Here is a 27,605-nt window from a genome sequence, read left to right as displayed (position 1 = left end):
TGGAGGACAGAGGAGACGAGCCAGTGTGCCCCCCGGGAACCGGGGAGGGCTTCCTGGAGGTGGGGGACACCCATCCCCACCCCTGTCCGGGTGACGGGGAAAAACAAACGTGGGCTTACAGACAGGTCACCTGTGGCCGCCCTGGTCCTGCTGTGGCCGGTGCGGCCCAGAGCTGGCCACTTAGTGCCAGGGGGCAGCATCCACGGGGCACAAGTGGTAGGGACAGCCATAGCTGCAGGTGCCCAGAAGGAGCAGGTGGGGCCTGCCACGGAGCCTGCCCCTCAGCTCCTCCCTCCTCCCTCCTCCCGCCTCCCTCATCCGTTCTGCACAGCAGGTGAATGGGCCCTCCCTGCCCCACCCCAGGCCCGGCACATGGGCTCAGGGCACCCCCTAACCCTGCAGCGCACACACATCATGGCTCTGGGGCACCGTGGCCTCCAGCCCCTCACCCGGCTGCCTACCGGGAAATTCTCCCCGGCTGCTGCCCAGCACCTGGAGCTCATACCCAACTCCCCCTGGGAGCCAGCAAAGACCCTCACCTGAAGGTACCCAGATGGGCAAGCACGTCCCTAAAGGGGAGGACATATTGGCATCATACCCAGGTCACTTTTGCGTGGCAACTGGTTAATTCCCAGAACAGACCTTGCCTTAAGAGAGAAGTGGGATGGACAGATGGATGGTCAGAAGGATGGGGGGATGGAAGGAGGGATGGATGCAATGTTGGAAACACGTGGTGGCCTCTGGTGCAGGACAGAGCTGGGGGCTGTGGCCACAGAGTGGAGCCAACCCTGAGATCCTCACTCTCCCTTGCCAAGCCTGGCAGGATACCAGCCCCAACGCAGCCCCTGTACCTCGGGGCTGGCCGACACGCTCCCACGGAGAGCCCACTCCACAAAGACTGACCGCACTCTGGTCATTCCTCAAGCTCTTTAATTTGACAGACAGCACAGCGAGGCACCCTGGGCCCCAGGGACTTCCCGCCCTCCCCCTGGCATCTTCTTGCTCCTTCCCCCAGCAGTCAGGGAAGTCCCAGACACTGAGGAGGCCAGAAGCGAAGGCGGAGCCCAGGCCAGGGACGGGGGCGCAGAGGCTGAAGCAGCAGGCTCTGGGGGGAGGAAGGCGTCTCTCCTCCGGGCCCAGCCGGGCGGACGGCCAGCAGGCCCTGGTCAGAGGCCCCTCCTGATTTGCTGCGTGATCCAGGGCACGTACGTCTGGACGCGAGCGTAGACCCCGGGACGGTTTCTCACGGCACAGCTCTCGCCCCAGCTGACCACTCCCACCAAGTGCCAAGCACCCGTCGTCTTGCAGACCAGAGGGCCTCCGGAGTCGCCCTGAGGAAGGAGAGACAGCACTGAGCCCCGGCTGTCCTCCAGCACCGGGTGGGGGCCGGGATGGGCTCGGACTCACCTGGCAGGAGTCCCGGCCCTCGGTCCCCGCACACAGCATGTCGTCCTGGATGATCCTCCTGCCCGCCAAGCGGTACCTGGTGGCGTTGTGGTACTGCTGGTCACAGATGGCGTTCTCCACCAGGCTCACCGCCACCTCCTGCAGATGGTAGGGTGGAGGCAGCGACTCTGGGGGAGAGATGTGACCGGAGGCTGGAGCGTGGCCCCCACTGTCGGCTGCGAGCCTGCGTTCCCGCCCGGATCGCCACCGTGGGGACCCCAGGGTGCAGGGTTCCCATCTGCCTCTAAATTCCAAAGACCCGGAAGGGGGATTCTGCCTTTAGTTGGAAGGACTGGAAAGAAAATGGGGGGGGGGGTGAGGATTTCTGCCCGCCCCCCAATATCTTCCTATAAGTTGGGAAAAAACTAAGAATATGAATTTCCTCGTCACACTGTTGGGTCCCGAGCTCAGTTGTGCTTCAGGGACCCTCCAGCCTCTGGGGTCGGATCTCCCGATTGGGGCGCACACGGGGTGGGGTGGGGGAGGGTGTCGGAAGGCGATTCCTTTCCAGAACCTGCAACCGCCCACCCGCCAGGACTTCTCCCTGTGGCCAGGTCGGGAAATGCCTCGCGCGGCCCCGAACCCCTCCCGACCCCCACCCCGTACACACGGTGCACCAGGACGGTGCCCCAGCCGGTCACCCAGCACTCGTCCTCTGGGGTGACTTCAAGCAGGGCCGACGGGAGCTTGACAGGCCTGACGTTAGCCGTGTATTTCACAGAGTGTGACAGCTGGAGCAGGGCCACGTCCGCACCCAGATGGGCGTAGATGTAGTCGGGGTGGACGATGACGCGGGTCACATTCAGCAGCGTCCTCCCCCCGTAGAGGTACACGTCCCCGGCATGGATGCGGTAGGCTGCCGGGTCGGCGTCCTTCCTGGGGTCGCAAAGAAGCCACGGAGGCGGGTCCTTCGAGGGTGGCCCCCTCCGCCCCGCGGGTAGGCTGAACCCTGCCTGGAGCCCGGATTCCCACACCTCCTGATTCTCCCAGAGCTGGACGGCAGCGAGCGGGACTCACCGGGCGATGCAGTGGGCGGCGGTCAGCACCCACTGGGGGTGGATGAGGGAGCCCCCGCAGATGTGCACCCACGAGGCCCAGTTATAATTGTAGACTTTCAGGCTGACCTGCCAAGGCCACTTCCCCTGGGGGGCACTGTGGCCCCCGACGATGCCCACCAGCTCGTTTTCAGGGAGGGAGGCTGGGAAGCAACATGAGGGCAGAGGGAGGCCAGGAAGCAATATGAGGGGGGAGGGAGGCCGGGCCTCGGGCCGGGGCGGAGCCCCGACCCCACCTAGGCCTCCCCAGAGGGCACAACAGGCAGCCCCAAGGCCCCCCAGTGACTGGAACTGGAGACGAGGTTACAGGAGCCTCTGGGAAGGGACGACCCCCGTGGGGTCAGGACTCACCTGGGCTCCCCGCAAGGCAAGTCCCCGAGAAGAAGGGGGTTAGAAGCAACAGCCACAGCATCTGCAAAGAGAGAGGGCACGGAGGGACAGCTCAGGGCTGGAGGGGGCCAGGGGCCTCTGCAGCCGTGTGAGAGGGGACAGCACCCCTACCTTGCCAGGCTCCACGGGTCTGTGCTCTGGGGGCTCCCGAGGTCCTTTATCTTTTGGCCACAGGAAGTAGGCGGGGGCTTGGGCATCATTCCATTCGGGGAGGCGATGGGGGTGGAGGATGGGGAAGAAAGGCAGCCGGGTGTCAGGCAGAGCGTGTGCAGGGGGGTGGGGAGCCGGTTCCCCATCACACACCCGGGAGGCCAGACTCCCACCCTGGCCGCCCACCCCCGGCTGACTGCCTCTCACGACACGTCTGAGCACCAGAGGCCGCAGAGCCCGTGGCAGGCCCGGCCCGGGGCCCTGTCCACCCACCCTGCCCCGCTTCCAGCCAGTGCAGTCATGTCTCTTCCCCGCGTTGGCCCGGCCGTCAGGGCCACGGAGGGACCCCCGCACGTGGCGCAGCGCCCCCGTCCCCGGGGCTCCGCCCCATCCTGAGTGGACAAACCCGGCTTCAAAGCCCCTGCCCCTCTGCTCCCCTTCCTCATCGGGAGCAAGCCGCGTCTCCCCTTCCTCAGCCCTTGTCAGAGCCCCTGGCCCCTGAGCTCCAAGCTCAGAAGAGCCTCTATGGTCGGTGGTGATGGTGATTCGTGCCCCAGGAACCTGGGGGAGGTGACCAGGAAGGTGGCACACCTTGACCTGGAGCCATCTCCAAGTGGGGACAGAAGGACAGAGGTCCACGATAGCAGCCCTGAGCTGGGGGGCCCAGCCCAGCCCTGCTTGTCGAGGGCACGTGGGCACAGGGCAATGGAGTGCACACAGTGAGCCCAGGGGACCCCAGGAGGCAAGCTGGGGTGGGGAAGTCTGGGTCCGCCATCCTGGAGAGCCCCACGCTAAGCATGGCTGGATGTCAGCGAACAGGAGTCCGAGCAGCCCAGCCCCCGAGGCCGGCCACCCAGAGCCCGTCAGAGAAAGCGTGGCCTCCAGCGTCTGGGCAGAGGAGAGGGAGAACGTGGGTCCCCGAGGGAAATCGGCCGGCAAGGGAGGCCTGGAAGGAGGGCGCTCTCGAGGGGACAGGACTGCCCCTCCTCACACCCTCCTGCCTCTGGCCCGGTGCCCACCCCGGGGACCCCCACCACAGCGTGAGGGGTGACCCCGGGGCCGCGAACGAGCACCAACCGTGTGGCTTTCTGTGTCGGCTGTGAGGACTGGGCCCCTCATCTCCAGGAGACGGGCCTCAGCCCACCGTCCCTTGGCCATCCTGGCTCCAGCAACTAAGCGACCGGGCCGTGGGGGTGGGACACCTGGTCGCTTTGATACGGTCGGGACCGGACCACCAAGAGAAGGCTCAGCGATGGAAGCAGAGGAAGGAGGGGGGGCCGCGCGGCCAGGGGCCGCGTAACCGTCAACACCGAGGCCACAAGGTCGAGTCCAGGACCGTGGACAAGACGCCTGGTTCAGGGATATCGTGGGGTAAAGGATGTGGCTGCCCAGGCTGGTTGCAAAAGCCCTTCGTTGGGCAAAAGACCGGGCAGAGGGTCCTGGCATGGGCGCCGGCGTCTCAGAGGGAGCCTGGAGGGGGAAGGCCCTTCAGTGCCACGTTTCTCCCGCGGCCCCGCTGGCGGGCCGGTGCTTGGGCACAAACCGGTGGAGCGAACACGAGTGACCCGGCTTTGGAGAGACCTGGAGGCCCTCGCGCCTGTTCCGGGAGCCCTCACCGAGAGTGTCGCTTCGGGGGATCAAATCTGGCCTCACGCAGCGAAGCCCGGCGTCCCTCCTGACGAGGACCCTGACCTTCCAGGATGGGAAGACGGTTGCCCAGGGCCATTTTGATGGAGCCCTCGACATGCCACCAGCTATAGGAGCTTAAAACCCACTTTGACGTGGCTTCTAAAAACAAGGAAGCTTCATTTTCCTCCAACGTGAGAGTACCTTTGTTTTTAATTACGAAAATAATGTAAGAGACGCAGGCTACAAAAAATCATCGGAAAGTAGACAGTCTGGCTGACCTCCTGCTCGCAGTGGCCACTGTGGCCGCCCACGGTCACTCCCACACACGGGCGCCTGTAGGCCAGAGGGGCAGCCAGGATGCCGCTGGGCAGGCGTCCCCTTCAGCCCCGCCCATCTGGAGACAAAGACATCATTTTTCACGACCTGCCACCCTTGGCTGTGTGGGTCTAGGGTAACTTACGGAAACAATTCTCCGTGGATATTTAGGTGGCTTCCAATTATTTGCTGTGACCACAATGACGAGTTGGCCAGTGCCAGCTCCTGTCCGGAGTCTCCCGTGACTGTGGCCCCAACCCTCCCCCCGCGCGCACGCTGCGTGTCCCCAAGTCTATCACCGCTGGGCATCTTTATGTGGCCATGTGGCCCTCCTTGCTGCATTTCAAGTCCTTGCTGCACATCTACCCCCCTCCGGACCCCAAGGTGGAGGAAGGCAAGGTCGGTTCCCCTGTAACCCCGGGCGGTGCCCCCCCCCCCGACATTGCTGGGATGAATGAATGAGATCCCAAGGATGATTCCGCCCTCTGCAGACTCGCAAACACCCTCCTTTAGGACGGAGTGCGCTGCGGGCAGGATGGCACAGGGGATGGCCGCCCGGGGTTGGGGGAGAGTCTCGGACCCCCATCCTCTGCCTGCCCGAGCCCCCGCCACCACTCTGGGATCCCAGACAGGATGGCTGGGCCCCCCAGCTCTGCAGCCACCCCCACCTCAAAGACCACTCGACCACCAGCCTGTTCACCAAGACAGTTTAATGAGACAAGCACACCAGCCCCGTCGGGGCCTCCACCCTGCCCGTCCCCACTGGCGGGGAAGGATGGGGCCGAGGGAGGGGGCAGGGGAGGGGAGGGCTGAAGCCGCAGGGAGGGGAGGGGAGTGGCGCGGAAGGCTCGCTCTGGGGAGGTGACGCGGCAGAAGAAGCGCCGTCCTGCGTCGTCCTGCAGCCTGGGCTCACCGGCGCCTCCGCAGCTGTTGTCGGATCAAGTCCACGTGGCTCTGGACGTTTGTGAAGACGGTGGGCAGCTCGTACATGGAGCAGCCGATGCCCCAGCTGACCACGCCCACCTGGACCCACGTGCCTTTCTTCTTGCAGACCAAGGGGCCCCCGGAGTCCCCCTGCGGGGAGAGGGGGCGGTCACGCGGCGCGTCGGGGGGCGAGGCCGGGAGGAGACCCGCGGCCTGCGGCCTGAGCGCCTCACCATGCAGGGACCGCGGCCCTGAGTGCCGGCACACAGCATGTCCTCCGGGATCACCTTGCCATTGGCTCTGGTGTGCAGGAACCTCCGGTAACCTTGCTCACAGGCCCCCTCCTCTTCCAGTGGGATTTGCACCTGCTGCAGGCGGTAGGGGGGGCCTCAGCGGCTCTGGGGTGGAAAGGAGGAGTCAGGAAATGGAGGCGCGGAGGCGGCTGTCCCCGCCGCGCCCCCGCCGCCCCCATTGGCACAGACCAGTCGGCGCTGCCCACACCGCCAGGGCTGGACACAGAGAGGAGCCCCAGACTATGGGCCCGGGCCACGTCTGCCGACTCCTCCCGCTGTCACGAATGGGCTCAGATTCCATAAACACACAGTGGGTTGAAGAGTGTCCCTCAAAAACTCACGCTCACCCCGACCTTCAGAATTTGACCTTACGTGGAAATAGTCTTTGCGGACGTAATCAAGCGGAAATGAGGTCGCACTGGATGCAGGGGGGGCCCTAAGTCCAGTGGCTGGTGTCCCCGCGCGAGGACAGGCAGGGGGATTTGAGCCTCAGAGAAGGCGGGTCAAGAGACCAGAGGGGGGTGGGCACAGCTGAGGATGAGCCCGAAGCAGGGGGAGGCAAGGAGGGCTCCCCTGCTAAGGCTTCTGGGAGGAACCACCCCTGCCAACAGTTCCATTTTGGACTCTGGCCCCCAGACTGTGAGAGAATACATTTCTGTCATTTGAAGTCCCCCTGTGTGCGGTCCTTTATACGGTGGCCCCAGGACACCGATACGCCAGGCACCCGGGTCCTTCGTTTTCGCGGACCCACACCTCCAACGTCATTCCGCCGTCTGAAAACCACGGGAGTCTGAGAGGAGCAGGTTTGGGTCCAGGCTCCCTGGGCTGACTGTCGCATCTGGCAGATTCTTTGACCCGTCAGGCCCGGTTCCTTCACACAAACCCAAAGTCACAGGGCCCTCGTGGCCACCTGCCCACCCGCACCTGGGAGACAGGTGGCTGGAAAGGGAGTTTCCTTCTTCCCCGTGTATTCCTGACCTGAACCTTCCCCCCCACCCGCGGCCCAACCCAGACCCAGACGGCGGTGGGAAAGATCTGGAACTTGCCGGCTCCCCTCCGGGACCCGACCCCCCCAGGCATTCTCACCGAAGTAGAAGCCCCTGCCCCAGCCTGTCAGCCAACACTCGTCCTCCGGGCTGAAATCCAGGCTCTGCAGGGGCAGGGTGACCGGCCGAGTCCTGCTGGACATTCTCACGGGGGTGGCCAGCTTCAGCAGGGCCAGGTCAAACCCCAGAAAGGCAGCGATGTAGTCGGGGTGGACGATGACGCGGCTCACGTTCAACAGCGTCCTGCCCCCCCGTACAGATACACGTTGCCGGCGTGGATCCGGTAAGCTGATGGGTCGGCGTCTTTCCTGGGGGAGGCGGACCCCAGGCCCCGATTGGTCAGGTGCACGACCCCGAGGGAGCCCCAATCTCTGCGTCAGCCCCCTTCCCCCACCCCCCATCCAGTGGGGGGGGGGGTTGGGCCCGCAGCGGGACTCACCGGTCGATGCAGTGGGCAGCGGTCAGCACCCACTGGGGGTGGACGAGGGAGCCCCCGCAGATGTGCACCCAGGAGGCCCAGTGGTAAACGTAGACTCTCAGGCTGACCTGCCACGGCCACTTCCCCTGGGGGGCACTGTGACCCCCCACGATGCCCACCAACTCCCTCTCGGGGGCAGGCGCTGGGGGAACAATGGGCAGGGGTCGGTGACGCGGCTGCGCCATCCCGCAGATCCCAGGTGACTTCTGGGCGGTCCTCACATAGGTCAGAGGGTTGGCGGGCCGGGGCCCGGGGTGGGGAGGGCACTGTGCCAGGTTAGGACTCACCTGGGATTTCGGGCACAGAGGCCCCCAGGCAGGGGAGGGACAGGAACAGCAGCCACAGCATCTGCAGGGGAAGGAGGGGAGGGCCCGCGTGAGATGACCAGGGCCAGCCCCCAGGGTCGGGAAAGCCAGCCCGGAGTGTCCGACCTCAGCCTCCTCACCTGGATGGATGGTCGCAAAGCCCTCCTCCCCAGCCCTCCCTGGGAGTCCCTTTATCTTCCTTTGGAAGGAAGCGGGTGGGGTCTGGTCAGACACACCCCGCCGCCTCAGGTGGCGGGGGAGCCCCTGCGGTGACTGGAGTTGGCCGTTGGGGCCCCATCCCCACCTCTCGCCCCCTGCATCCCCCCCCCCCCTTGGGCCCGCACAGCTCCTGGGAGAGACCAACTGGGCGCCTGCCAGGCCCGCGCATCTCAACCCGGCCGTTGCACGAGTCTGGTGACATTTTTAGTTGTCAGACTACAGGGCTCTTCCGGCACGGAGGCCCGGACCCCACGACGCCCCCCGAGGCGCAGGGCCATCAGCCCTCGTGCCCCGTGTCCAGGTGGACGTGGCCCTGGCCCAGGCTCGGCCATGCTGGTGGCCAGCCCCGGAGGCCTGGCACTCAGGTGTCCTCGGCGGGCGCAGAAGCGGCGGCCCAGCGGCCATCACAGCAGCTCAGGGCCCAGCAGGGTCACCCTCAGGAGCACAGCTCCTACCCCGGGGCCAGGAACCCCTTCTCGCTGTCCACCAAACTGCGGCTTCAGGCAGGGGGAGAGGGGATGGCGGTGGGATCGCAGACAGCTGGGGACTGCGTCTCCCGAAGACAGACCCCACCGCCTGTGCCCCCCTTGCTGCCCAGCCACACCTGGGGTTCAGGTCGCCTCAGGGAGGGAGGCTAGGACATCTCTCTGGAACAGGAGTCTTACTTTCCATGGGGATTGTAGTGTGTGTGTGTGTGTGTGCGCGCGTGTGGGCCTGTATGTGTATATGTGTGTGTGCGAGCGTGTGTGTGTTAACGTGTGCGAGCATGCGTGCGTGCATGTGTGAGCGTGCGTGCATGTGAGCGCGCATGCATGTGAGCGCGCGCGTGCCTGCGTGCGCGAGCGTGTGCACGCGCGCGCACGGACGTGCGCGTGCGTGTGAGCGTGCCTGCATGCGCGAGCGTGTGTGTGTTTGTGTGCGCGCGTGCGTGCAGGAGCGTGCGCTAACATACCGTGTGTGTGAGCCTCTCCCTGAGGAGCGGGTCTCCCTGGGAAGCCCCGCGGTGCTCCCCGCAGACCTTCCCGCGGGCACAGGGTCCCGTGGGGGAGGAGGCAGGCAGGGAGGCTGGACCTGCGGCTACAGGAGCCCCTGTGCCCCGACGAGAGAAGCCTCAGGGGGACACACGGGGAAAACAGGCCTGGAGGCTTGCTTCTCACAGACCCCTGGGGCCGTGGCCACAGGAGGCGGTGCGGAGCGTGCAGTGCATCAGGCTGGGGCGCAGAATGTGCCCTGAGACTCCAGACCAGACCTGCTGCCCTCCGGGAAGGCGCGGCAGCAGCCAATCAGGATAAAGGCCACGCGTGTGCAGAGAGCAAGATGCGGGAACACGGTCCACCGGGGGCGGCCATGGGCTAGGGTCACCAGACACGGGGCCTGTGGCCTTCTGGATGCCTGGGACTCCTGGACACCTGGGCACCTGGAAGCCCGGAAGCCTGGGCACCTGGAAGCCCGGATGCCTGAGACTCCTGAGCACCTGGACGCCTGGGACGGCAGGAGGAGCCCCGGGTGCAGGTGAGTTCCGGGAAGGGGTGGCCTGAGCTGGTCCTGTGCAGAGGCTGTGATATTGGTCCTCACGGGATGGGAGAAGCCTAGATCCGTCTTTTGTCTTTACTCTGTGCCTACCTGGAGTCAGGGCGAGGTCTGAGGACATTGGGCATTTTCACCCAGACCGGGCTGGGGAAGTTGGCCAGCTCAGCGTCCTGGCCGGAAGGGCTCCCACAGGACGTCCGACTGGAGGAGAAAGAGAAATAAACCTGGGGCCACGCAGCAGGATGGTGGGTTGAATAGTGTTCACATCCTAACCCTGGGTACCTGTGAACGTGACCTCACTGGAAACTTAGTCTTTGCGACGTAACTGAACTGAGGATCTTGAGGTGAGATCATCTTGGATTCAGGGTGGACCCTACATCCTGTGACCGTCGGCCCTAAAGGACAAGGGAGGGGGGAGGTTTGGGACAGGGGGCGCGGGAGAGGAGGCGCCCGGCGACAGTGGAGACAGGGCTGGAGGGTGGCGACCACGAGCCCCAGATGCCCAGGAGGGAGCCTTCCTGCCACGCTCGGGGTAGTTCCGCTTCTGGCCCCAGACCTCCAGAGAGTCACCTGCCATGTGAGCGCACTCTGAGCGGCGGCCCGGGAAAGTAGCACAGGCTCCGAGGCCAACACCAGCGACGCTTCCTGTTTGTTCACATTAAGTGTTTGCGGCCAGCGGGTGCGCTCCCCGCCGAAAATGAATTTCCAGCCGGAAGGGACCCTGGAACTGGGCGGGGGGCAGGGGGCTGCGGGCGAGGTGAGGCGCCCACATGTCTCCTGCCGGGAGGGACCTCGAGTTCACGGTTGACGGTTGTGGGCGTGCGTCCTGCTGGTGCCCGTGAGAGGGTGGCCACCGCCTATCTCCCTCATCCTCCCGGACCCAACGCCAGGGCACAGAGGGGCAGAGACAGCGAGGCGGGCGGCGGGCAGCACGTTCCCCCAGCGAGCCCCTCGGAACCACGGAAGCCAGGGACACGGACGGCATCCACACGAGGAACTTTGTAAGGGGGGCTGTTCATCGTAAGCCTGATGCTCAGTGAGCTCAGCCACTCAGAAGGCCACGGAGCGCGTGGCTCTGTGTGTGTGAAACGTCCAGAACAGGCAAATCCTCGCAGAGAGAAGGTGGATCTGAGGTTGCCAGGGGCGGGGAGGGAAACAGGCTCCTGACGGCTGTGCCCGTGGAGACGTGACCACCCGCTGACCCGTGAGCTGGATCTGGGCAGCAGGAGGCTCCTCGCCCCCTCCCCTGTCTTCGGAATGTGGGTTCCACTTGCCTCGTCGCTCCCAGGGGCTTCTCCGAGGACACAGCCTTGAGGTAGTGCACGGTACACGGCTGAGCCCGCTGAGGGCCTCCCGCGACATCAGCCTTTAAGCTCTGGTGGGCGGGTGCCGCAGCCCAGGACGCGTCTTGTAGGTAAGGCCCGTTTGCTTGTTGACCCCGCCACCCGCCCGACTAGAGTGGCCTGCCTCCTCCTTCAGTTTCTCCCTGCCCTCTGCACGTGGGGGACAGTTTCAGGTGACCCCCGGATGCTCCCAAGGAGCCCGCGCACCCGCAGCGATGGTTATTACCGCTGGCGAGATTCCCCCTTATCGGATGGACAGAGTCCCCCTTGGCCCAAGTTTGGTAAGAGTTTTGTCACGAAGGGTGGTTGAGTTTCTCAATCAAGAGAATCATATGCGTTTTCCTTATCTGTAGCATTGACAAGGCCGTTCATCTATCTCTACTCGGTTAAACCATCCTGGTTCAGATGTTCATCAGTTTTACTGCAGTTTTTAAACTACACCGTTGGCATCAGATGATAATGTCCTATTTTGGATTTTGAATCGATGTTCCTAATTGAACTTGGCCCGGAAATCTCCTTTATTCTATGTACCCAGCTCTGTTCTTTCCTCCTTCTTCTGTTCTTTCCTCCTTCTTCTGTTCTTTCCTCCTTTTTCTATTCCCTGAGAGGGTGTGTTCAGTGGGGACCATCTGGTCCTACAAGATTTAGTGTCATTCTCTCGAGAAACCACGCAAGGCTGGTGTTTTAATTTGTACTTTGTGTCTGGGTCGATTTTCAACTGCCCACGTGAAATGCTTCAACGATTACAGTTCTGTTCAGGCTCTCTCTCTCTCTCTCTCTCTCTCTTTTTTAGTTTTTATTTATCTTTACGAGAGAGAGACAGCAGGGGAGGAACAGAGAGAGAGGGAGACACAGAATTCAAAGCAGGCTCCAGGTTCCGAGCTGTTGGCACAGAGCCTGATGCAGGGCTCGAACCCACGAACTGTGAGATCATGACCGGACCTGAAGTCAGACGCTTAAGGGACTGAGCCCCCCCCCGAAGCCCCTCTTACTTATTCTGAATCACTCTTTTTTTTTTTTTAATTTTTTTTTCAACGTTTATTTATTTTTGGGACAGAGAGAGACAGAGCATGAACGGGGGAGGGGCAGAGAGAGACGGAGGCACAGAATCGGAAACAGGCTCCAGGCTCCGAGCCATCAGCCCAGAGCCCGACGCGGGGCTCGAACTCACGGAGCGCGAGATCGTGACCTGGCTGAAGTCGGACGCTTAACCGACTGTGCCACCCAGGCGCCCCTGAATCACTCTTTACTGTGTTCTTTTAGTTACATTGTCTTTGATCGTATCATTTATGTTTTCTTTGGGCTACATCAGCTGTTTTACTTCCGCAGTGAACGTGGCATTCTGGATTGTCCCATTTTCCCCAAACCCGGGGCTGGCCCGCTCTTGTCCCGCAGACATGCTCCGCGTCTAGCCCCGCGACATCGGCAGGCGGCATTTTCCTCTTGTTGGTCCTGAACAGCTTGTACTCTCCGTTCGGACATTTCTTTGACCCGAGAGCTCTTTGGAAGTGTATTTTTAAATTTCCAATTGTGTCTGTCCCTTGATATAAGGACAAACACGTCTAAGATGACAACCCGGTCCGGTCCTGTTTTCTAACATAAGGCGAGCAAAATGAGCTCAGAGAGCAGAACCCAAGCTCGGCATTTCCCGAGGGCGCTGACGGAGGCCCGGGGCCCTCCCCGGCCCGGCACCCCAGGGACACGCATGTGCAGAGGGCAGTCCTGGGAGGCCCCTGGGGCAGGGACACCAGCCTCCTGTCCCCGGCCCTGTCCTGAAGCCAGGGGGAGCACCTGAAGGCATTGGGGGGGTGCCCCCCGGACAGGCGGCTCGGCCCTCCCACTGCTGGGCAGCTCTTTCTGCACGAAGCCCCAGGTGCCCGCCAGGCTGACGCTGGCGACCACAGGCACTTGCCAGTCACGGCTGCGAACCTGGTGGAGGCACCCGGGGCTCCACGAGGAGGGACAGTGCGAGCTACGGAGCGGGCAGGGGGGAGACGCGGCCGAGGGGCCCAAAGGCAGCTGGGCTGCGGGCAGTGACGGTCACAGTAGAGCCCCGCACGGGCCCGGGGTCACAGGCCGGCACCTCGATGCCCAGGGCAGAGGGCCAGGTGACAGGGCAGTAGTAAGCGGACAGCGCTGGTGGCCTTTCCCACGCCCCCGGCAGCCTCTTGGCCCCGCTCCAGGTCCCAGGTGGGCTCAGGCACCCATCCCATGCTGCGGTGCCAAACCCCCCCGCGCCCCCTGGCAGGCAGCCTGAGAGGGGTCACCCTCCAGGATCGTCCTCACAAGTCAGGGTGGGGACCAGGGAGGCGTAGTCACATGCACCTGACAAAGCTCTCAGGGTCACTTTGAGATGGCGTTCGGGTGAAAAGACATCCACAAATAGGCTCCGCCGAAATTCCTGGCATTTCTTTCTCAGCACCTACTTTCCCTCAACCCACGTGCCTCACGGATGCTGCCTCAAGCTGAGGCCCCAGGTGCGCACCTGCCGGTGACCCGGACCGGTCCCTGCCCTCCTGCGTTTGCCTGAGGGGAGCCTTCCTTACCGTGTCCACCAAGGGACACCCTTCCTGTCCTTGGAGAGCCAGCCAAGCATCTCCTCCTTGGAGCACTTCCCCCAACACCTGCGGAAGGCTTGCTCAGGTTCTCCTTAGCATGGCCACCATGTCTTCCTCTGGTGTGTCACTTATATGCAGCACCCTGTACTCATTATTTGTTTAAAAGGTGGTCTTCTGCCAGACTCAAAGACTGAGAAAGAAAGATGTCATGTTCTATTCATATCTGGACCTTCCATATCCAGTCCAGGATTTGCCATACAGAGTTCCAGGATGGATAAGTGAGTGGGTGGGTGGATGGGCAAATGGATGGATGGATGGATGGATGGATGGATGGATGAGTGGATGGATGGATGGATGGATGAGTGGATGGATGGATGGATGGATGAGTGGATGGATGGATGGATGGATGGATGGATGAGTGGATGGTTGAGTGGATGGATGAGTGGATGGATGAGTGGACGGATGGATGGATGGGCGGATGGATGGATGGATGCATGGATGGATGGATGGATGAGTGGATGGATGGATGGATGGATGCGTGGATGGATGGATGGATGGATGGATGCATGGATGAGTGGGTGGATGGATGAGTGGGTGGATGGATGTATGAGTGAGTGGGTGGGTGGATGAGTGGGTGGATTGATGAGTGGATGCAAGGATGAGTGGATGGAAGGATGGATGGATGGTTGAGTGGATAGATGAGTGGATGGAAGGATGGTTGGATGAATGGATGAGTGGATAGATGAGTGGAGGGATGAGAGGATGGAAGGATGGATGAGTGGTGGATGGATGGATGAATGAGTGGGTGGATGGATGGATGGGTGGGTGAGTGTATGGATGAATGAATGGATGAGTGGATGCATGAATGGATGGATGGATGGATGGATGGATGAGTGAGTGGGTGGGTGGATGAGTGGGTGGATTGATGAGTGGATGCAAGGATGAGTGGATGGTTGAATGGATAGATGAGTGGATAGATGAGTGGATAGATGAGAGGATGGAAGAATGGATGAGTGGGTGGATGGATAGATAGATGGATGAGTGGATAGATGAGTGGATGGATGGATGAGTGCATGGATGGATAGATGTGTGGATGGATGGATGAGTGGGTAGGTGGATGGATGATAGATGGTTGGAATTTTGAGATGAGGCTGGCCTTCTAGCAGAGGGTGGGCTGAGAACAGCGGCCCAAGAGTGGAGTATCGCTGAGAACATCCTCCCTCCCTCTTGCCAGTCCACCCATCTTTCTACCCCCACTACCCCCACCACCCCACCACTTTTTGGCATGGAGCAACAACCTCTCCAACCCAAGCCCCAGAGCAGATGGAGCCATCAGGAAGTCCCAGGGCCCCTGGGCCACCCCAGCCGTACCCACACCCAAGAAATCATTGGTCACGTTTTGTCTTGCTTTGCTAACAGTTTAACGAAACAAAACTGAGACTTGGCCCCGGACCCTTCTGTTCCTAACCACACCCTCGCTCAGAGAAGTTTCCATTTCTCTTCTTCTTAGTGTAAGGGAGGAAGGAGCAGCACCCACCAGGGTGGAAGGGACTGAGGACGCTGTGGGGGTGGGGGGAGCAGAAGAGTCATATGTTGGAAGGAGGACAGAGCAGAGAGACTGGGACAGGGAAGGAGCTGCACTCTCAGGAGCTGGGCAGGAACCCAGCCAGAGAGGTGAGCTGTCGTCCCGCCTCCACCTCTGGATCCTGTTGGCCACAGTCAACTTTCTGAAATTCGAACAGCACTGATCAGTGGAACTTTCCACAACAATGGACTGTGTCTCTGTGCCCACCATGACATAGTGAGACTGAGGATGTGAGTTTTCACGTAATTCACTCTTGGTGATGCGTACGTGGCCCCACATGGCCGGCGGGCTCCCGGGCCCCACACTGGCAGACAGGGTGCAGGCCGTCCTGCAGGAGCTGGAGTGAATCCCCACTGTTGTAGGGAAGGACAGATGCCGGCGTAGGACCACCTCTCGCTTTTCTTGGTGTCTGGCCCCCAGGGGAGGCTGGGTTCGATGGTGCAGTTAGGGAACATGAGGTAATGCAGGGGAAGGAGTGCCGGGAGGGGACATTGGTCTCATCCCTGAGGACTGGGGGGACGAGGCTGGGGAGGGAGGCCGAGCCGCAGGAGGGGTCTAGAATGTGGCCTCCTGGAAACAGACCCCACCCAGGGCAGGGCAGTAACCACGGGGCCTCGCCGGCTCAGCCACTCGCCCTGCCAGCAGATACAATTGGTCCAGGTTGTTCCTGAAGCTTTCAGAGCCTTGGAACCTCCACCAGGAAGTACCCCCTCCCCACCGCGGTCAAGTACATGCAGAAATCCTGGAGGCTGCTTTGCACACAGTTTAATAGGACAGCAGACAGCGGGGAGGAGGGAGGTCCCTGACGCTTCTTACCCAACATGCCCGCTGTCAAGGAGACACCAGCTTCCCAGCCCCTCCTCTGCCTCTTGCGCCCCAAAGTCAGAGAAGGACAGGGCACCGCGGGGACAGGGCACCTGGGAGACGGTGGTGCCGAACGGGGGAGGTGGCAGGGGTGGCTGGCTCCTCGGCCACACAGGCCCATCAAGGCCCCAGGGGGACGTGCTGGTAGATCCAGGATGAGTAGGTCATCACGCGGGTGTAGACAGCAGGATAGTTGATGCGCCCAGAGGCCATGCCCCAGCTCAGCACTCCCACTTGGATCCACATGTCCAGCCAGGAACAGACCAGGGGGCCCCCCGCATCACCCTGGAAGGGGGACTCACAGGTCAGTCGGCCACAGGGCGCCCCACTGCAACACCCAGAAGCCCTGCAACGGAGGGCAGGGGCGGGCTGAGTCTCACCTGGCGGGAGCCCCTTCCCCTCCTCCCTGCACACAGCATGTCCTTCTTGATGACACGGCCGTGGCCTCCAGCAGGTGACCCCTGGCGGTAGATCTTCTCGCAGACCTGGTTCTCCATGATGGGGACCTCCGCGTCCTGCAGGCGGTGGGCTTGGGATGGCAGGGCTGCGGGAGGGGCTGGGTGAGAGAGGGCGGCTCCAGGGGCTCACGCCCCTCCCCCCGGGGCGCCAGGTCACGCTCCCCTGGGTCCCTCCTCTCGGAGTCACCCGTCACACCATGGCTTCGACGGAAAAAAGGACGGGACTCGTGGCCAATTCGTTGTCGTGTATCCAAAAGCCGCTCCATGAAATCAGAGGCCAGGCTTGGGTACACGAGAGAAAGGCCATGCGGAAACCAACGAGCCACGCTGAGGTCCCTGTCCCTACTGGCGGTCACACGGTGGGGGTTTTGAAGACTTTGCTACTTTACTCACAACCAAGAGGCCAAGCCGCGACATTCTGGCGCGTTAACAGAGCGGGGCCATGCCCGGGGCTGGGGGCCCAGAAAGTTCACTCACAGCCAGACCCCAGAAAGAGCTGGGACGGTTTTTGAGGGATCTTTGGGGTCCGGAAGCCACGCGGTTCCCTGCCGTGTTTGGTGGTCGCCGAGTGGGGTGGTGCCGGAGGAAGCCACACCCTCACTCTCAGCCTGCGGGTCCCCCCCACCCCTCCGCAGCCGGCCAGTGACACGAGCCAGGGTGGGGAGGGAGCCCCTCCCAGGACCATCATGTGATCCTGAGCCCGGGGCCTCCTTCACCCCGGCCTCAGTTTCCCCGTCTTAACCTCCGGTGTGCAATCAGCCTGGGTAAACGGGCAGGGAGGGAAGCAAGGGAAGGTGGTCTCCCCGGGAAGCACAGCAGTGAACCCCTCCCAGCAGGACGAGTCCCGAGTCCCTGGGTTCCCAGCTGCAGGAGCAGTGACCCCTCGCCCGTAGGCTGTTGTCCAAGTTTAAACAAGGACGTTCTCAGATGCCTCCTGAGGCCGGGCCGGGGGTGGGTGGCCAGTAGTCCGGCCGGCCCATCTGTGACGGGCATGTTCCCCCACCAACCGAGGCCGTGGGCCGTGCGGTCCCCACCGCACCCCCGTGTCCTCTGCCTTGTCCCTCCTCTGGGCCCCCCCCCCCGGTCTTACCGTGGGCCCCAAAGGTGCCCCAGCCAGTCACCCAGCACTTTGTTCCGGGGCTGAGCACCAGTGAGTCAGGAGCAAGGCTGACGGGGTTCACGTGCTGGGAAAGCGTCACGGGCGCCTCCAGTCTCAGCAGGGCGATGTCCGCGCCCCCCCAGGCAGACAGGCTCACGTTGAACTTGGGGTGGCGGATGATCTCGGCCACGTTGTGCAGCTGGTCGTGGTCATAGAGTCTCAGCTGCCCCATTTGGACCCTGTATTTCTGTGGCTCCCTGGGAGAGAGACCAGGAGCTTCTCCAGGAAGCCAGATGGGGGCAGGCACCTGGTCACCCCCGCCCAGTAGGACTGTCTCCAGGGGCTCAGAGCCTGAAGGCTCCCCCTGACGCCCCCAGAGCCACCCAGACCCGGAGTCTCCTGGCCCAGGACACTGTCCCCTCACACTGCCCCAGCCCTCTGCCTGCTCCCCTCCCGCCCCCTCCCCTGCCAAGGGGGCGGCCAGAGTCACCCACAGTCCAACGCAGTGGGCCGCGGTCAGCACCCACTGGGGGTGGACGAGGGAGCCGCCACATTCGTGCTGCCACCGGTCACACTCTTCGTTGAAGACCCTCAGGCTGACCTGCCATGGCCACTTCCCGGCAGGGATGTCATGGTCCCTGTCGGTGCCCACCAGCTCGGGCCCCAGGCCAGGCCCTGGGGAAGCGCAGTGGGGAGCCGTCAGGGACCCAGAGGCCGCCGCCTGGGGCTAAGCACAGCCTCCCACGCTTAGCATCTCCCAAGGGTCACCACCCTGTCCCACTCCAGGTCAGTGCAGGCCCGAGGTCACCGATGGGTTTTAGGACGACGGGAGCACTGCATGGGGTAGGCACTCACCAGGGGTCACAGGCACAGAGCCCCCCAAGCAGGGGAGGGTCACGAACAGCAGCCACAGCATCTGTGGTGGGAGAGGGGGCGGCTGGAGTCAGGACACCAGGGCCAGGTCCCCCGCATCTGGGATGGAGAGGGCAGGGGTCTGGGCTATGTCCTCACCCTCCTGGGTCCTCTCCCTTCTGCCCCTGGGGCCTCGGAGCCCCTTTATCCTGCAAGCCCAGGAAGTGGGTGGGCCAAGAGCGGGGAACCTGGGGGCAAGCCCCCCCCCAACTAGTCGTCAGGGCACCAGCACCTTCAGAGAACCCACTGTTGCTGGCCCAGGGCCAGGCGCTGGGAACCCAGCAGCCAGAGTGGACACAGGCCCCTCCGGGGGTGAATCGGGCCTCCTGGGGTGATATTAGGTGCCCAGGGTCAGGAAAGGCCCGTCCTGGGGGCGCAGATCCGAAGGGTAAGGGTGGAGCCTCGTTCTGCAGGCCCAGGCCCTGGGTCCACACCTGCCCTCCAACCCCTCGCGGGACCACCAGCTCCCCAGGCAGCCCCACAGGAGGTCCCGTAACCTGGCCCTAGCCGGCGAGGGCCATGGGTGCAGCGACCTCCGTGGGGACCCGGCACGACCTGCGTGGAGGCCTCCTCCCTCTTCCTAGGACTGGACACACGCTGGGCCAGCACAGGACAAGGCTCCCCAGTGTCAGCACCGGGTCTGGTGGAGGTTTGCCGGACGAGGGTACCGTGGCTGGGGGAGGGTCCAGTCATCTGGAGCCCGGTAGGTCCCTGCTGGGCCCTGAAACCTGGGCTGAGGGGGCAGGGTGGGACGCTTGGGCATGAGGGGCTGCCCCCCGACCCCGTCACCACAGCCGACCTCTCACCTGCGCCCTCGTCCGCCCTCAGCCTCCCTGCTGCCGGCACAGCTGGGTCCCTGCCATGGTTCCACCCGGTCACGTGGCCGAACCACGATGAGGGGATGGGGAAGCACCCGCCGACCCCTAAGAAGGGACCCCCGAACTCAGGAGGGGCTGGACGCTGGGCCTCCATCTGATGGATGATCCCAGAATGGTCCTACTACACGCCCGGTGGCTGTCCCTTTTAAGACCCCCGCGTCCCCAGTGCAGGGAGGGGTGCCCGGGAGACCCCAACTCGTTTATGGACACCGATGTCTGGGTGGCTTCTCCAGGCACTCGTGTCCTGGTTCGTCAGCTACAAGTTAGTCAGAAAATGAAAGCTCTGAGCTCTTTTTTTTTTTTTTAATTTTTTTTTTCAACGTTTATTTATTTTTGGGACAGAGAGAGACAGAGCATGAACGGGGGAGGGGCAGAGAGAGAGGGAGACACAGTATCGGAAACAGACTCCAGGCTCTGAGCCATCAGCCCAGAGCCTGACGCGGGGCTCGAACTCACCGACCGCGAGATCGTGACCTGGCTGAAGTCGGACGCTTAACCGACTGCGCCACCCAGGCGCCCCAAAAGCTCTGAGCTCTTTAAAAAGTTTTCAGTTCCATGTTTATTTGGTGTTTTGTGTTTGTTTGTTTGTTTGTTTGTTTGTTTTTTAAGGCAGCTGGGGTTGGCAGGGAGGGACAGAGCTGAGGTTTCTGGAGCAGAGCAGTGCAGGACAGGATGGGGCGCAGCCTGGGGGGCCCCTGATGCAGGACTTCCTTGCTGTAGGTCCGAGCATTCAGGACCCTGACGGACAGGTGTGTGGGGCGGGGAACAGCTGTCCCGTCACCATCATGGCCAGAAAATCCAGAGGCGCCAAAGGAGACCCCCCGTTTTCCTGGTGAAGCTGTCCTCGCAGGGCAACCTGGCGGCCTGATGTCATCCCCGCAGGGAGGACCTTAGGGGACCGAGGCTTTTGGGACACATGATCAGAATGAAAGAAAGAGACATTTTGATTTGTCAGATGGCACATTGAAAATCCAGGAAAGAATCTGGTGCCAGAAAGGGAGGAAATGGTCTGTAGAACGGGCCCGACACCGTCCAGGAGTGCAGGGCGTTCTGAAGGAGCAGAGGGGCGGAGGAGGGCCCCCCAGGGCCTCCCGCTGGATCTCGAGCCTCGTGCCAGCGGAGGGAGCGAGGAGGGAGGAAGAGAGATCTAGGACCGAAGCCCCCCGGCACCGAAAGCAGCACATCGTCCCCTGACATTCTTTCGGGGCCCCCGGGAGCCACCCCTCTCCTCTCTGCCTGGCCCGCAGATGCCAGCGCCAGGGACCCCAGCAGGCAGGCCTGGCCAGCGCCCCCCCCGCCCCCCCGAGCCGCAGACGCACCACAGTCAAGCACAGACGCGGCCTTGGGCGGTTCTCCCGGAGCGTTTAATGAGACTCCAATCGCAAGCGGTCCCCTGTGATTCCTGGGCTTTTTCCCACGCTGGACTCGCCTCGAGGAGCCGCTCCCCTGCTCCCCCCAACCCCGCAGGGAAACGTGGTGCCGAGACAAGGGACTTCGGGGGTCTGTCCCTTCTAGGGTGCGGGGGACAGAGGGACGTGCCGGCAGATCCAGGGCACGTAGCTCGTCACTCGCGTGTACACCCCGGGGAAGTCGTGATGACCGCACAGGTGGCCCCAGCTCACGATCCCCACCTGGAACCAGGTGCAGTTCCAGCGGCACACCAGGGGGCCCCCGGAGTCCAGCTGCGGGGAGAGAAGGCCCTCAGCCCGGGCTCCCCGCGTCCCCACGGCCCAGGGACCGCCGGGAAGGGGACAGAGGAAGAGGCCAGGGCAGCCGGGAGCCTCACCTGGCAGGAGTCCCGGCCCTCACTCCCCGCACATAGCATGTCGGCCTTGATGACCTGATCACTGCTGTCCGAAGAGTTCTGATAGTGGCGGTTACACTCCTTGTTCCCCACCACGGGGATCTCCACCTCCTGCAGGTGGTGGGGGGGGGGCAGAGGCGCTGCGGGGAGGCGCCGCGTCAGAACCGGGCTCGCCTTCTTCCCCAGCTGTGTGCTGGGCCGCCCCCCACTGCCAGGCCTGACCCCGGGGCCCAGCACCACCCCCCGCGGGTACAGCCCACGTCCTCTGTGCCCGGGCATCTGTCCAGATGCCCACGCAGCTCCAGAACGCAGGACTCCCTCGCCGGAGTCTGGGCCCCCGAGCCCGAGGACAGGCCCTAGGAGAGCCCTCCAGTGTCAGCGGGACTCACAGCTCCTGCGGGGAAACTCCGCCTCAGCGACAGAGGAGCCCCGCACCTTGTGGGTCACCCAAACTCAGCGAGCCTGAGTTCGTCCCCCGTGACGTGACCGCCCCCGTGCGCCCTCCGACTGTGGTGGCCAGAGTCCAGCTCGGATACGGCAGGGGCCGGAGTCAAACGCGGAACCGCCTGCCCTGGGGCGAGCGTCCAGTTCCTGACGTCTGTTCCAGAAACTTCCTGCCCAGAACCCCGGCATCCGCCTGACCCTGGGGATCCCAAAAGGCCCGTGCAGTGAGCCACTCTCTTTAAAGGCCCAGCCACCCCATGCCCCCATCCTTCCCCAGCTAGTCTCCCCAATACCTACAGTTGTCCGCAATGTCACCCCAGCCGGTGACCCAGCACATCTTCCTTGAGGGGACCCGTAGGGAGGCAGGCGGGAGGGAGACCAGGTTGACATGCTCAGAGAGCATCACGGGCGCCTCCAGTCTCAGCAGGGCGATGTCCGCGCCCCCCCAGGCGGACAGGCTCGTGTTGAACTTGGGGTGGCGGATGATCTCAGCCACCTTGTGCAGCTGGTCGTGGTCATAGAGTCTCAGCTGCCCGACTTGGACCCTGAAGGCACAAGCCTCCAAGTCCTCCCTGGGGGAGAAGGGGCCCAGGGCTTCTCAGGGGGAGGGGCAGGGGGCACGCAGAGCTGGGAGGGAGACCCCAGGAAGCCCGCCCAAAGCAGCAGGACCCTGCACATGGCACATCCCCACCCAGCTTGCACCCAGCCACGGGGATGGTGACGCACGACTCACGGCTCAACGCAGTGGGCAGCAGTCAGCACCCACTGGGGGTGGATGAGGGAGCCCCCGCATTCGTGCTGCCACAGGCCAAGCCCCATGTCGTAGAACCTCAGGCTGACCTGCCACGGATACCTCCAGCCTGAGACATCGCAGCCCCCCACGATGCCCACCGACTCTCGTCCTGGGCTGGGGGCTGAGGAATAAGTTGAGGGGCTGTCAGGGGCCCAGACAATGACCTCAGAGTTCAGGAAGGGACAAGGGAAGCTTTTCCCAAAGGGACAGTCCCCACAACCCCTGGGCTACTTCTGGGAGCCCTGAGCACATTGGAGGGGATCCGGACTCACCAGGGGTCACGGGCACAGAGCCCCCCGGGAAGGGGAGAGTCAGAAACAGTAGCCACAGCATCTGCAGGGGACCCGAGGGGAAGAGCTCAGATGCAGCTTTCTCCACGGCGGCCCCTTCCCTGGGCGTCCCTCCCTGGCCCCCATTTATCCTAACAACACAGGAAGTGACCAGAGTGGGTCAGCCCTCCCCCGGGGGGGGGGGGGGACACTCTGTGGCCAAACAGGGCACAGCCTTGCCACCTTCTGCCAGCCAGGCAGAGCAGGCGGGGGAGGAAACCCCCTGGGCCACACCGTGGGGGCAGGTCCCACCGTGAAGGACACAGTCGCGAATGTGGTGTCTGGAGAGAGTGAGACCTTCCGTGAAGAGACGGCCCGTCCCGGCTGCTGTCTCAGGAAGGTGATTTGAGGCTGAGACAGAGATGAACTTGAAGCCATCTGCCCTCAGCCTTGGTGTCACCCCTTAGCCCGTGGTCCTGCTCCCCTGGGCCCCAGTCACTCCTGGAGACTAAGGAGCCCGTCACCTGGGGCTGATGACACCCGGGCCGTGGCCCCAGGGGACTCACCGTCACTGGCTCTCACACAGAGCCTCCGGGAGGCTCCACATCCAGGCCAAAGGACAGTTTCAGCCACAAGGGAGTGGGGGCCGGGCTGTCGGAGGGCCCCCAGGGAACCCTGGGGACTCAGCCTTCTCGGGGGAATACGTCATCATCCCCAGAGCCAAAGGACGGTGTGGTCAGTGTATCCCTGGCCGTAGCCTCGGGGGGCAGGACAGGCCTGGGGGACACGGGGCACGCTGGAGGGTGCTGAGGGCCTGTGCTGTGCCCGGTTTTGAGGCCGTGAAGGAATCAGAGGAAGAGGGCCGTGAGATTCCCCAGGGTCCTTCCCGGGCCCTGGACACAGCCCCTGTGAGCCTGCTGCTCACAGACCAGCTGCCGGCCACCTTCTAGGAGAGCCTGAGGTTTAGAGACGGTTCTGCTAACGGTGTGTGGGGACAGGTGTGTGCGTCTGACAGGAGACTCAGGAGGGACAGAGATGTTCCTCTTGTTCCCCACAGAGGGGAGGGCTCCGTGGGTTCCTCCGGAGAGGGCCCCTGTTACGGCCTGAGCTGTGTCCCCCGCAATTCACATGTCGAAGGGCCGGTCCCCAGCACCGCGGGACGTGACTATACCTGGAGACGGGGTCTTTACACAGGCGATTTAGGTAAATCGGGGCCACATGGGCAGGCCCTAATCCACTCTGGCTGAGTCCTTGTAAGAGGCAATGGGGATACAGACAGGCACAGAGGGACACGGCGAGGGGCCCAGGAGAGGGCCTCAGAGGAGCCGGCCCTGCCCCGCCTGGATCCCGGTCCTCCAGCCCCCAGGAGGGAGAAAAAACCACATGAGGCTGCCCCATGAGTGGGCGTGGGGGGCTTTGCTCCGAGCTGTGCCATTGGGCCGGGACATCTCAGGACCAGTTCGGTCACGCTCCTGTGGGGATCCCTTAGCTCTATCTACGATTCACAGACGGTGCCCCAGCCGGGCTTGTACTTCCTGACAACTCGGTCTCTCTTCCGTGGAGTGTCTGGGCCTCCCTGCTCACCCAGGCAGGGGGAAGTGAGGGGGCATCGGGGCCCGGGTCCCCAGGCCACCGGGAAACTTGTGTTGGAGACCCTCCGGGAGGCCCGCGCTCCGCTGACCTCAGCCACTCCCCGAGGCCCCCGAGTCGATGAAGCAGTGACCCCGGGCCCCGGGCCCAGCCCAGGCTGCATCACAACTGAGCCACAGAGACGGGGAGGTGCTGGGAGGTCCACGCAGCCCCGAAGAAGGGGTGAGGAACCCCAGTCCCAACCTCAGGGCAGGAGACGGCGGCCTGGTCCTTTTCTGCTCAGGCTGACTGTAGACAGGCAGGGCCGGAGCATGGTGTGGGGCACCGGGGAGCCCCGGGGCAGGTCAAGGAGGCCACGGGGGCGACGCGCCCACTCTCATCATCTGTCGGGCCCTGGCTCTTGGCTCCCTTCAGCAGGGCCGCCCAGAAGAGGCAGGAGACCCCGGAAAAGGCCTTGGGCCTAGAGCCTGCAGGTGCCCAGGGGGACCAGCCACAGGTGCGGCCGGACACGGAGCCTAGAAACGCAAGCAGGGTCTTCCCTGCGGATGAAGGTGTCTTATGAGGAGACCCTCCCGCCTGGATAGTTCCACCTTGAGCCCCAGGGGACACATCTGATGATTTCCGTGTGAAAATGTGACTCAGGCAGCCCTGGAGGAAGCCGTGGGTGATGGGTGGGCGCCTCTGTGTGCTCCTGCCCACTCCGACCACGAGGCGGGGGCCAGGCCGGAGACACACGCACGCACTCGCCATTCTGCGTGTCATTAAAGGCAAGGAAAAAAAAAATCATTTAGAACCGAGCAAACTGCCCTTCAAGGGCAACCTAAGCATATCCTCAGTAACGCAGCATCTCAAACCTTTGATACTCTCTGCGACGGTTGAGATAAGACTCGTAAAGGAAAATGTTGCAAGAGATATATTCAGCGAAAGAAATCAAATATCGTGATAAAGGTTACCACCATCCTTTTCAAAACGATAGTGTCAAAGACCGAGAAAAGCCGTATCCACAGTAACCCAGAATCAACAGTTCAGATATCAACACAACGGAATCAGGAAAGTGAGAGCCGGAGATACGAGGTGCGGACGGCGCGGACGCGATCTCATCTTCCCGCATACGTCTGTTCTAGAAGACAGGGAAGGGAGGGAGAAGAAGGAACAAACACGGGGCTAGTGGACCAATATAAAATATAATACGTTCACGTGGTAGAAATCAGTCTGAGCACATCAGTGATCGTAATAAACACAGAGGGACAGAACTTAGTGGCCAGAAGTCCAGTTCTGAAGGTGGATTGGCTATTAAAACACACACATCCAGGTGACACACTGTTTGCGAGACAGAAGCAAAAGTCAAGGGGAAAAGGGTGGAAAAAGGTATTACAGGCAGATAAATGCTAGACCACCTGTAGCGTGATTCGTTGAAAAGCGTTTTTGGCAAGGTGGGAGTTTGTCAGCAGTGAAAAACACACTCCTCAAAACACACTCGAAGAGGGGTGCCTGGGTGCCTCAGTCGGTTGAGCCTCTGACTCTCCATTTCGGCTCACGTCACGATCCCAGGGTCTTGGGATCGAGCCCCGTGTCGGGCTCTGGGCCGAGTGTGGAGTCTGCTTGGGATTCGCTCTCTCCCTCTCTGCCCCTCCCCTGCTCGTGTGAGCTCTGTCACTGTAAGTAGATAAGTAGGTAAGTAATTAAATAAAATCTTAAAAAGTAATTCTAGAAAGGTACATCATAGTAGATTATTAGGATTTTTCTCTTAGCTGTTGTCATGGTAAAATACACATAACGTAAAATTCACCTTAAACGTTTTGAGCACGCTGTTCCGTGGCACTAAATATATTCACAGCATACACCCGTCCCCACCATCCACGTCCGGAACTTCCTCATCTCACAAAACTGACGCGCTGGCTCCTGCCATCTGCTTCCCGTGCCTGTGATCTGATGGCTCCAGGGACCTGTGTCCTGCGGTGTGTGCCTGGTGCATGTCGATATGGTCCTCGGGGTTTATCTGTGTTGGAGCGAGTGTCACTATCCCCCCTTCTCGAGGCTGAATCACAGTCCCCTGCACAGACCACACGGCGTTTACTCATTCGCTGGGTGCTCCGTTTGGAACACGTGTGAGCTCTTTGGATGTACTTCTGGAGAGCCCCGAACCGGTAGAGACATGAGCCGCGGCCTTGGAGAGAAGGGTGACGTGTCATGGAGGCGTTAACACCTGTAGGTTCAACGTGATTCCCGTGTAAATCCCAAATGGGCCTTTTCAGGGGCTCTGATGAGATTTTCCAAAAGTACAACACAGGGCCTATGGTACCGGGCCCTACCGGGGAGGGACGGCAGGGAGGGACTGTGGTGGGCCCGTGCGTCCTCCCAAGTGGCTCCGTCAGACTGACTCTGGCCGGTGTCCACACTGGGCTAAGCATCACTGGGGCTAGTTGGGTTCTGAGTCAGCACCACGGCCCTTGATGCCTCTGCGCACCAGTTCCCCATCTGCAGCTTGACCACCTCCCGGGGTAAAGCTGGCAGAGAAAAGTGCGTGTCTCCCCTTCCCCTTCCTGGGACCAGTGCTAACGACTGGTCTTTCAGTCACTCAACAAACATTTACTGAGCCCGGCGCCGTGCCAGTCACAGGGCCGTGAGAACACAATGCATAAAACGGGCAGAGGGTCTGCCCTGGTCTGGGCTGCAGAATAAGGTCATTGGAGGTGGCGAGAAACACAGTGAAGAAACAAAGCAGGGACCGACCAGGGACCCGGGGATGTGTGCAGACTAGGCTTCTGTTGGGGATCATCAGTTGTCCTCAGGACAAAAGGACACCCTTGGGGACGGCAGGCTTGCAGGTGGGGATGAGGACATCTGTCTTCTCCCACCCAAGGCCCCGAGGCGGCCCTGCTGTGCCTGATGAAGGGTGGAGGGAACCCGTCCTGGTGGGGGGAGGGGATGGAGAGAAAGGCTCACGGTACTGGTTGGGAACTGGGTGTGTCGGAGCAGGGGGGCGGAGGGCAGGCTCCCTGGGCACCCCCTGTGCTCCACCCTGCCTGGGGCTCCTTCACAGGGCCCTACATATGCATGACGGCCCCTGAGAACCCTGAGATTGGGTTCTCTGCCAGCTCACAGTCCACTTCTATGTGACGTGTAATACAGTCGTGTGACATGTGTGACCCATCAGAGGGAAGGTAGGTGGGTATTCACAGCCTCCTGTCACCGAGATCCCCCCTGAAGCCTTAAGATGGGAGATCC

At 62.4% G+C, this 27,605-nt stretch overlaps 3 protein-coding genes and 1 pseudogene across 3 annotated transcripts; all 4 read right to left on the bottom strand.

Annotated features, from left to right (window-relative positions):
* Positions 1-913: 913 nt before the first annotated feature.
* On the bottom strand, positions 914-3,052 carry LOC125154786 (serine protease 29-like). The gene is made up of 6 exons (XM_047839411.1): positions 3,003-3,052; positions 2,853-2,913; positions 2,464-2,644; positions 2,057-2,322; positions 1,408-1,574; positions 914-1,331 (listed from the first exon to the last, which is right to left on the bottom strand). The coding sequence occupies exons 2-6, from the start codon at positions 2,911-2,913 to the stop codon at positions 1,167-1,169; spliced, it is 840 nt and encodes a 279-aa protein (XP_047695367.1). The 5' UTR covers positions 3,003-3,052; the 3' UTR covers positions 914-1,166.
* Positions 3,053-5,837: 2,785 nt separating this feature from the next.
* On the bottom strand, positions 5,838-8,074 carry LOC125154600 (serine protease 29-like; annotated as a pseudogene).
* Positions 8,075-16,125: 8,051 nt separating this feature from the next.
* Positions 16,126-18,603, bottom strand: LOC125154632 (mastin-like). Its single transcript, XM_047839154.1, has 5 exons — positions 18,543-18,603; positions 18,182-18,362; positions 17,679-17,944; positions 16,511-16,674; positions 16,126-16,415 (listed from the first exon to the last, which is right to left on the bottom strand). The coding sequence occupies exons 1-5, from the start codon at positions 18,601-18,603 to the stop codon at positions 16,251-16,253; spliced, it is 837 nt and encodes a 278-aa protein (XP_047695110.1). The 3' UTR covers positions 16,126-16,250.
* Positions 18,604-20,869: 2,266 nt separating this feature from the next.
* On the bottom strand, positions 20,870-22,893 carry LOC125154573 (mastin-like). Its single transcript, XM_047839037.1, has 5 exons — positions 22,791-22,893; positions 22,459-22,639; positions 22,023-22,297; positions 21,264-21,421; positions 20,870-21,159 (listed from the first exon to the last, which is right to left on the bottom strand). Exons 1-5 carry the CDS (start codon positions 22,849-22,851, stop codon positions 20,989-20,991), a joined length of 846 nt encoding a protein of 281 aa, XP_047694993.1. The 5' UTR covers positions 22,852-22,893; the 3' UTR covers positions 20,870-20,988.
* Between the last annotated feature and the right edge of the window lie 4,712 nt (positions 22,894-27,605).

Source organism: Prionailurus viverrinus, chromosome E3, assembly GCF_022837055.1.
Source record: "Prionailurus viverrinus isolate Anna chromosome E3, UM_Priviv_1.0, whole genome shotgun sequence".
NCBI lineage: Eukaryota > Metazoa > Chordata > Mammalia > Carnivora > Felidae > Prionailurus > Prionailurus viverrinus.
This window is presented reverse-complemented; position numbering and strand designations above follow the sequence as displayed.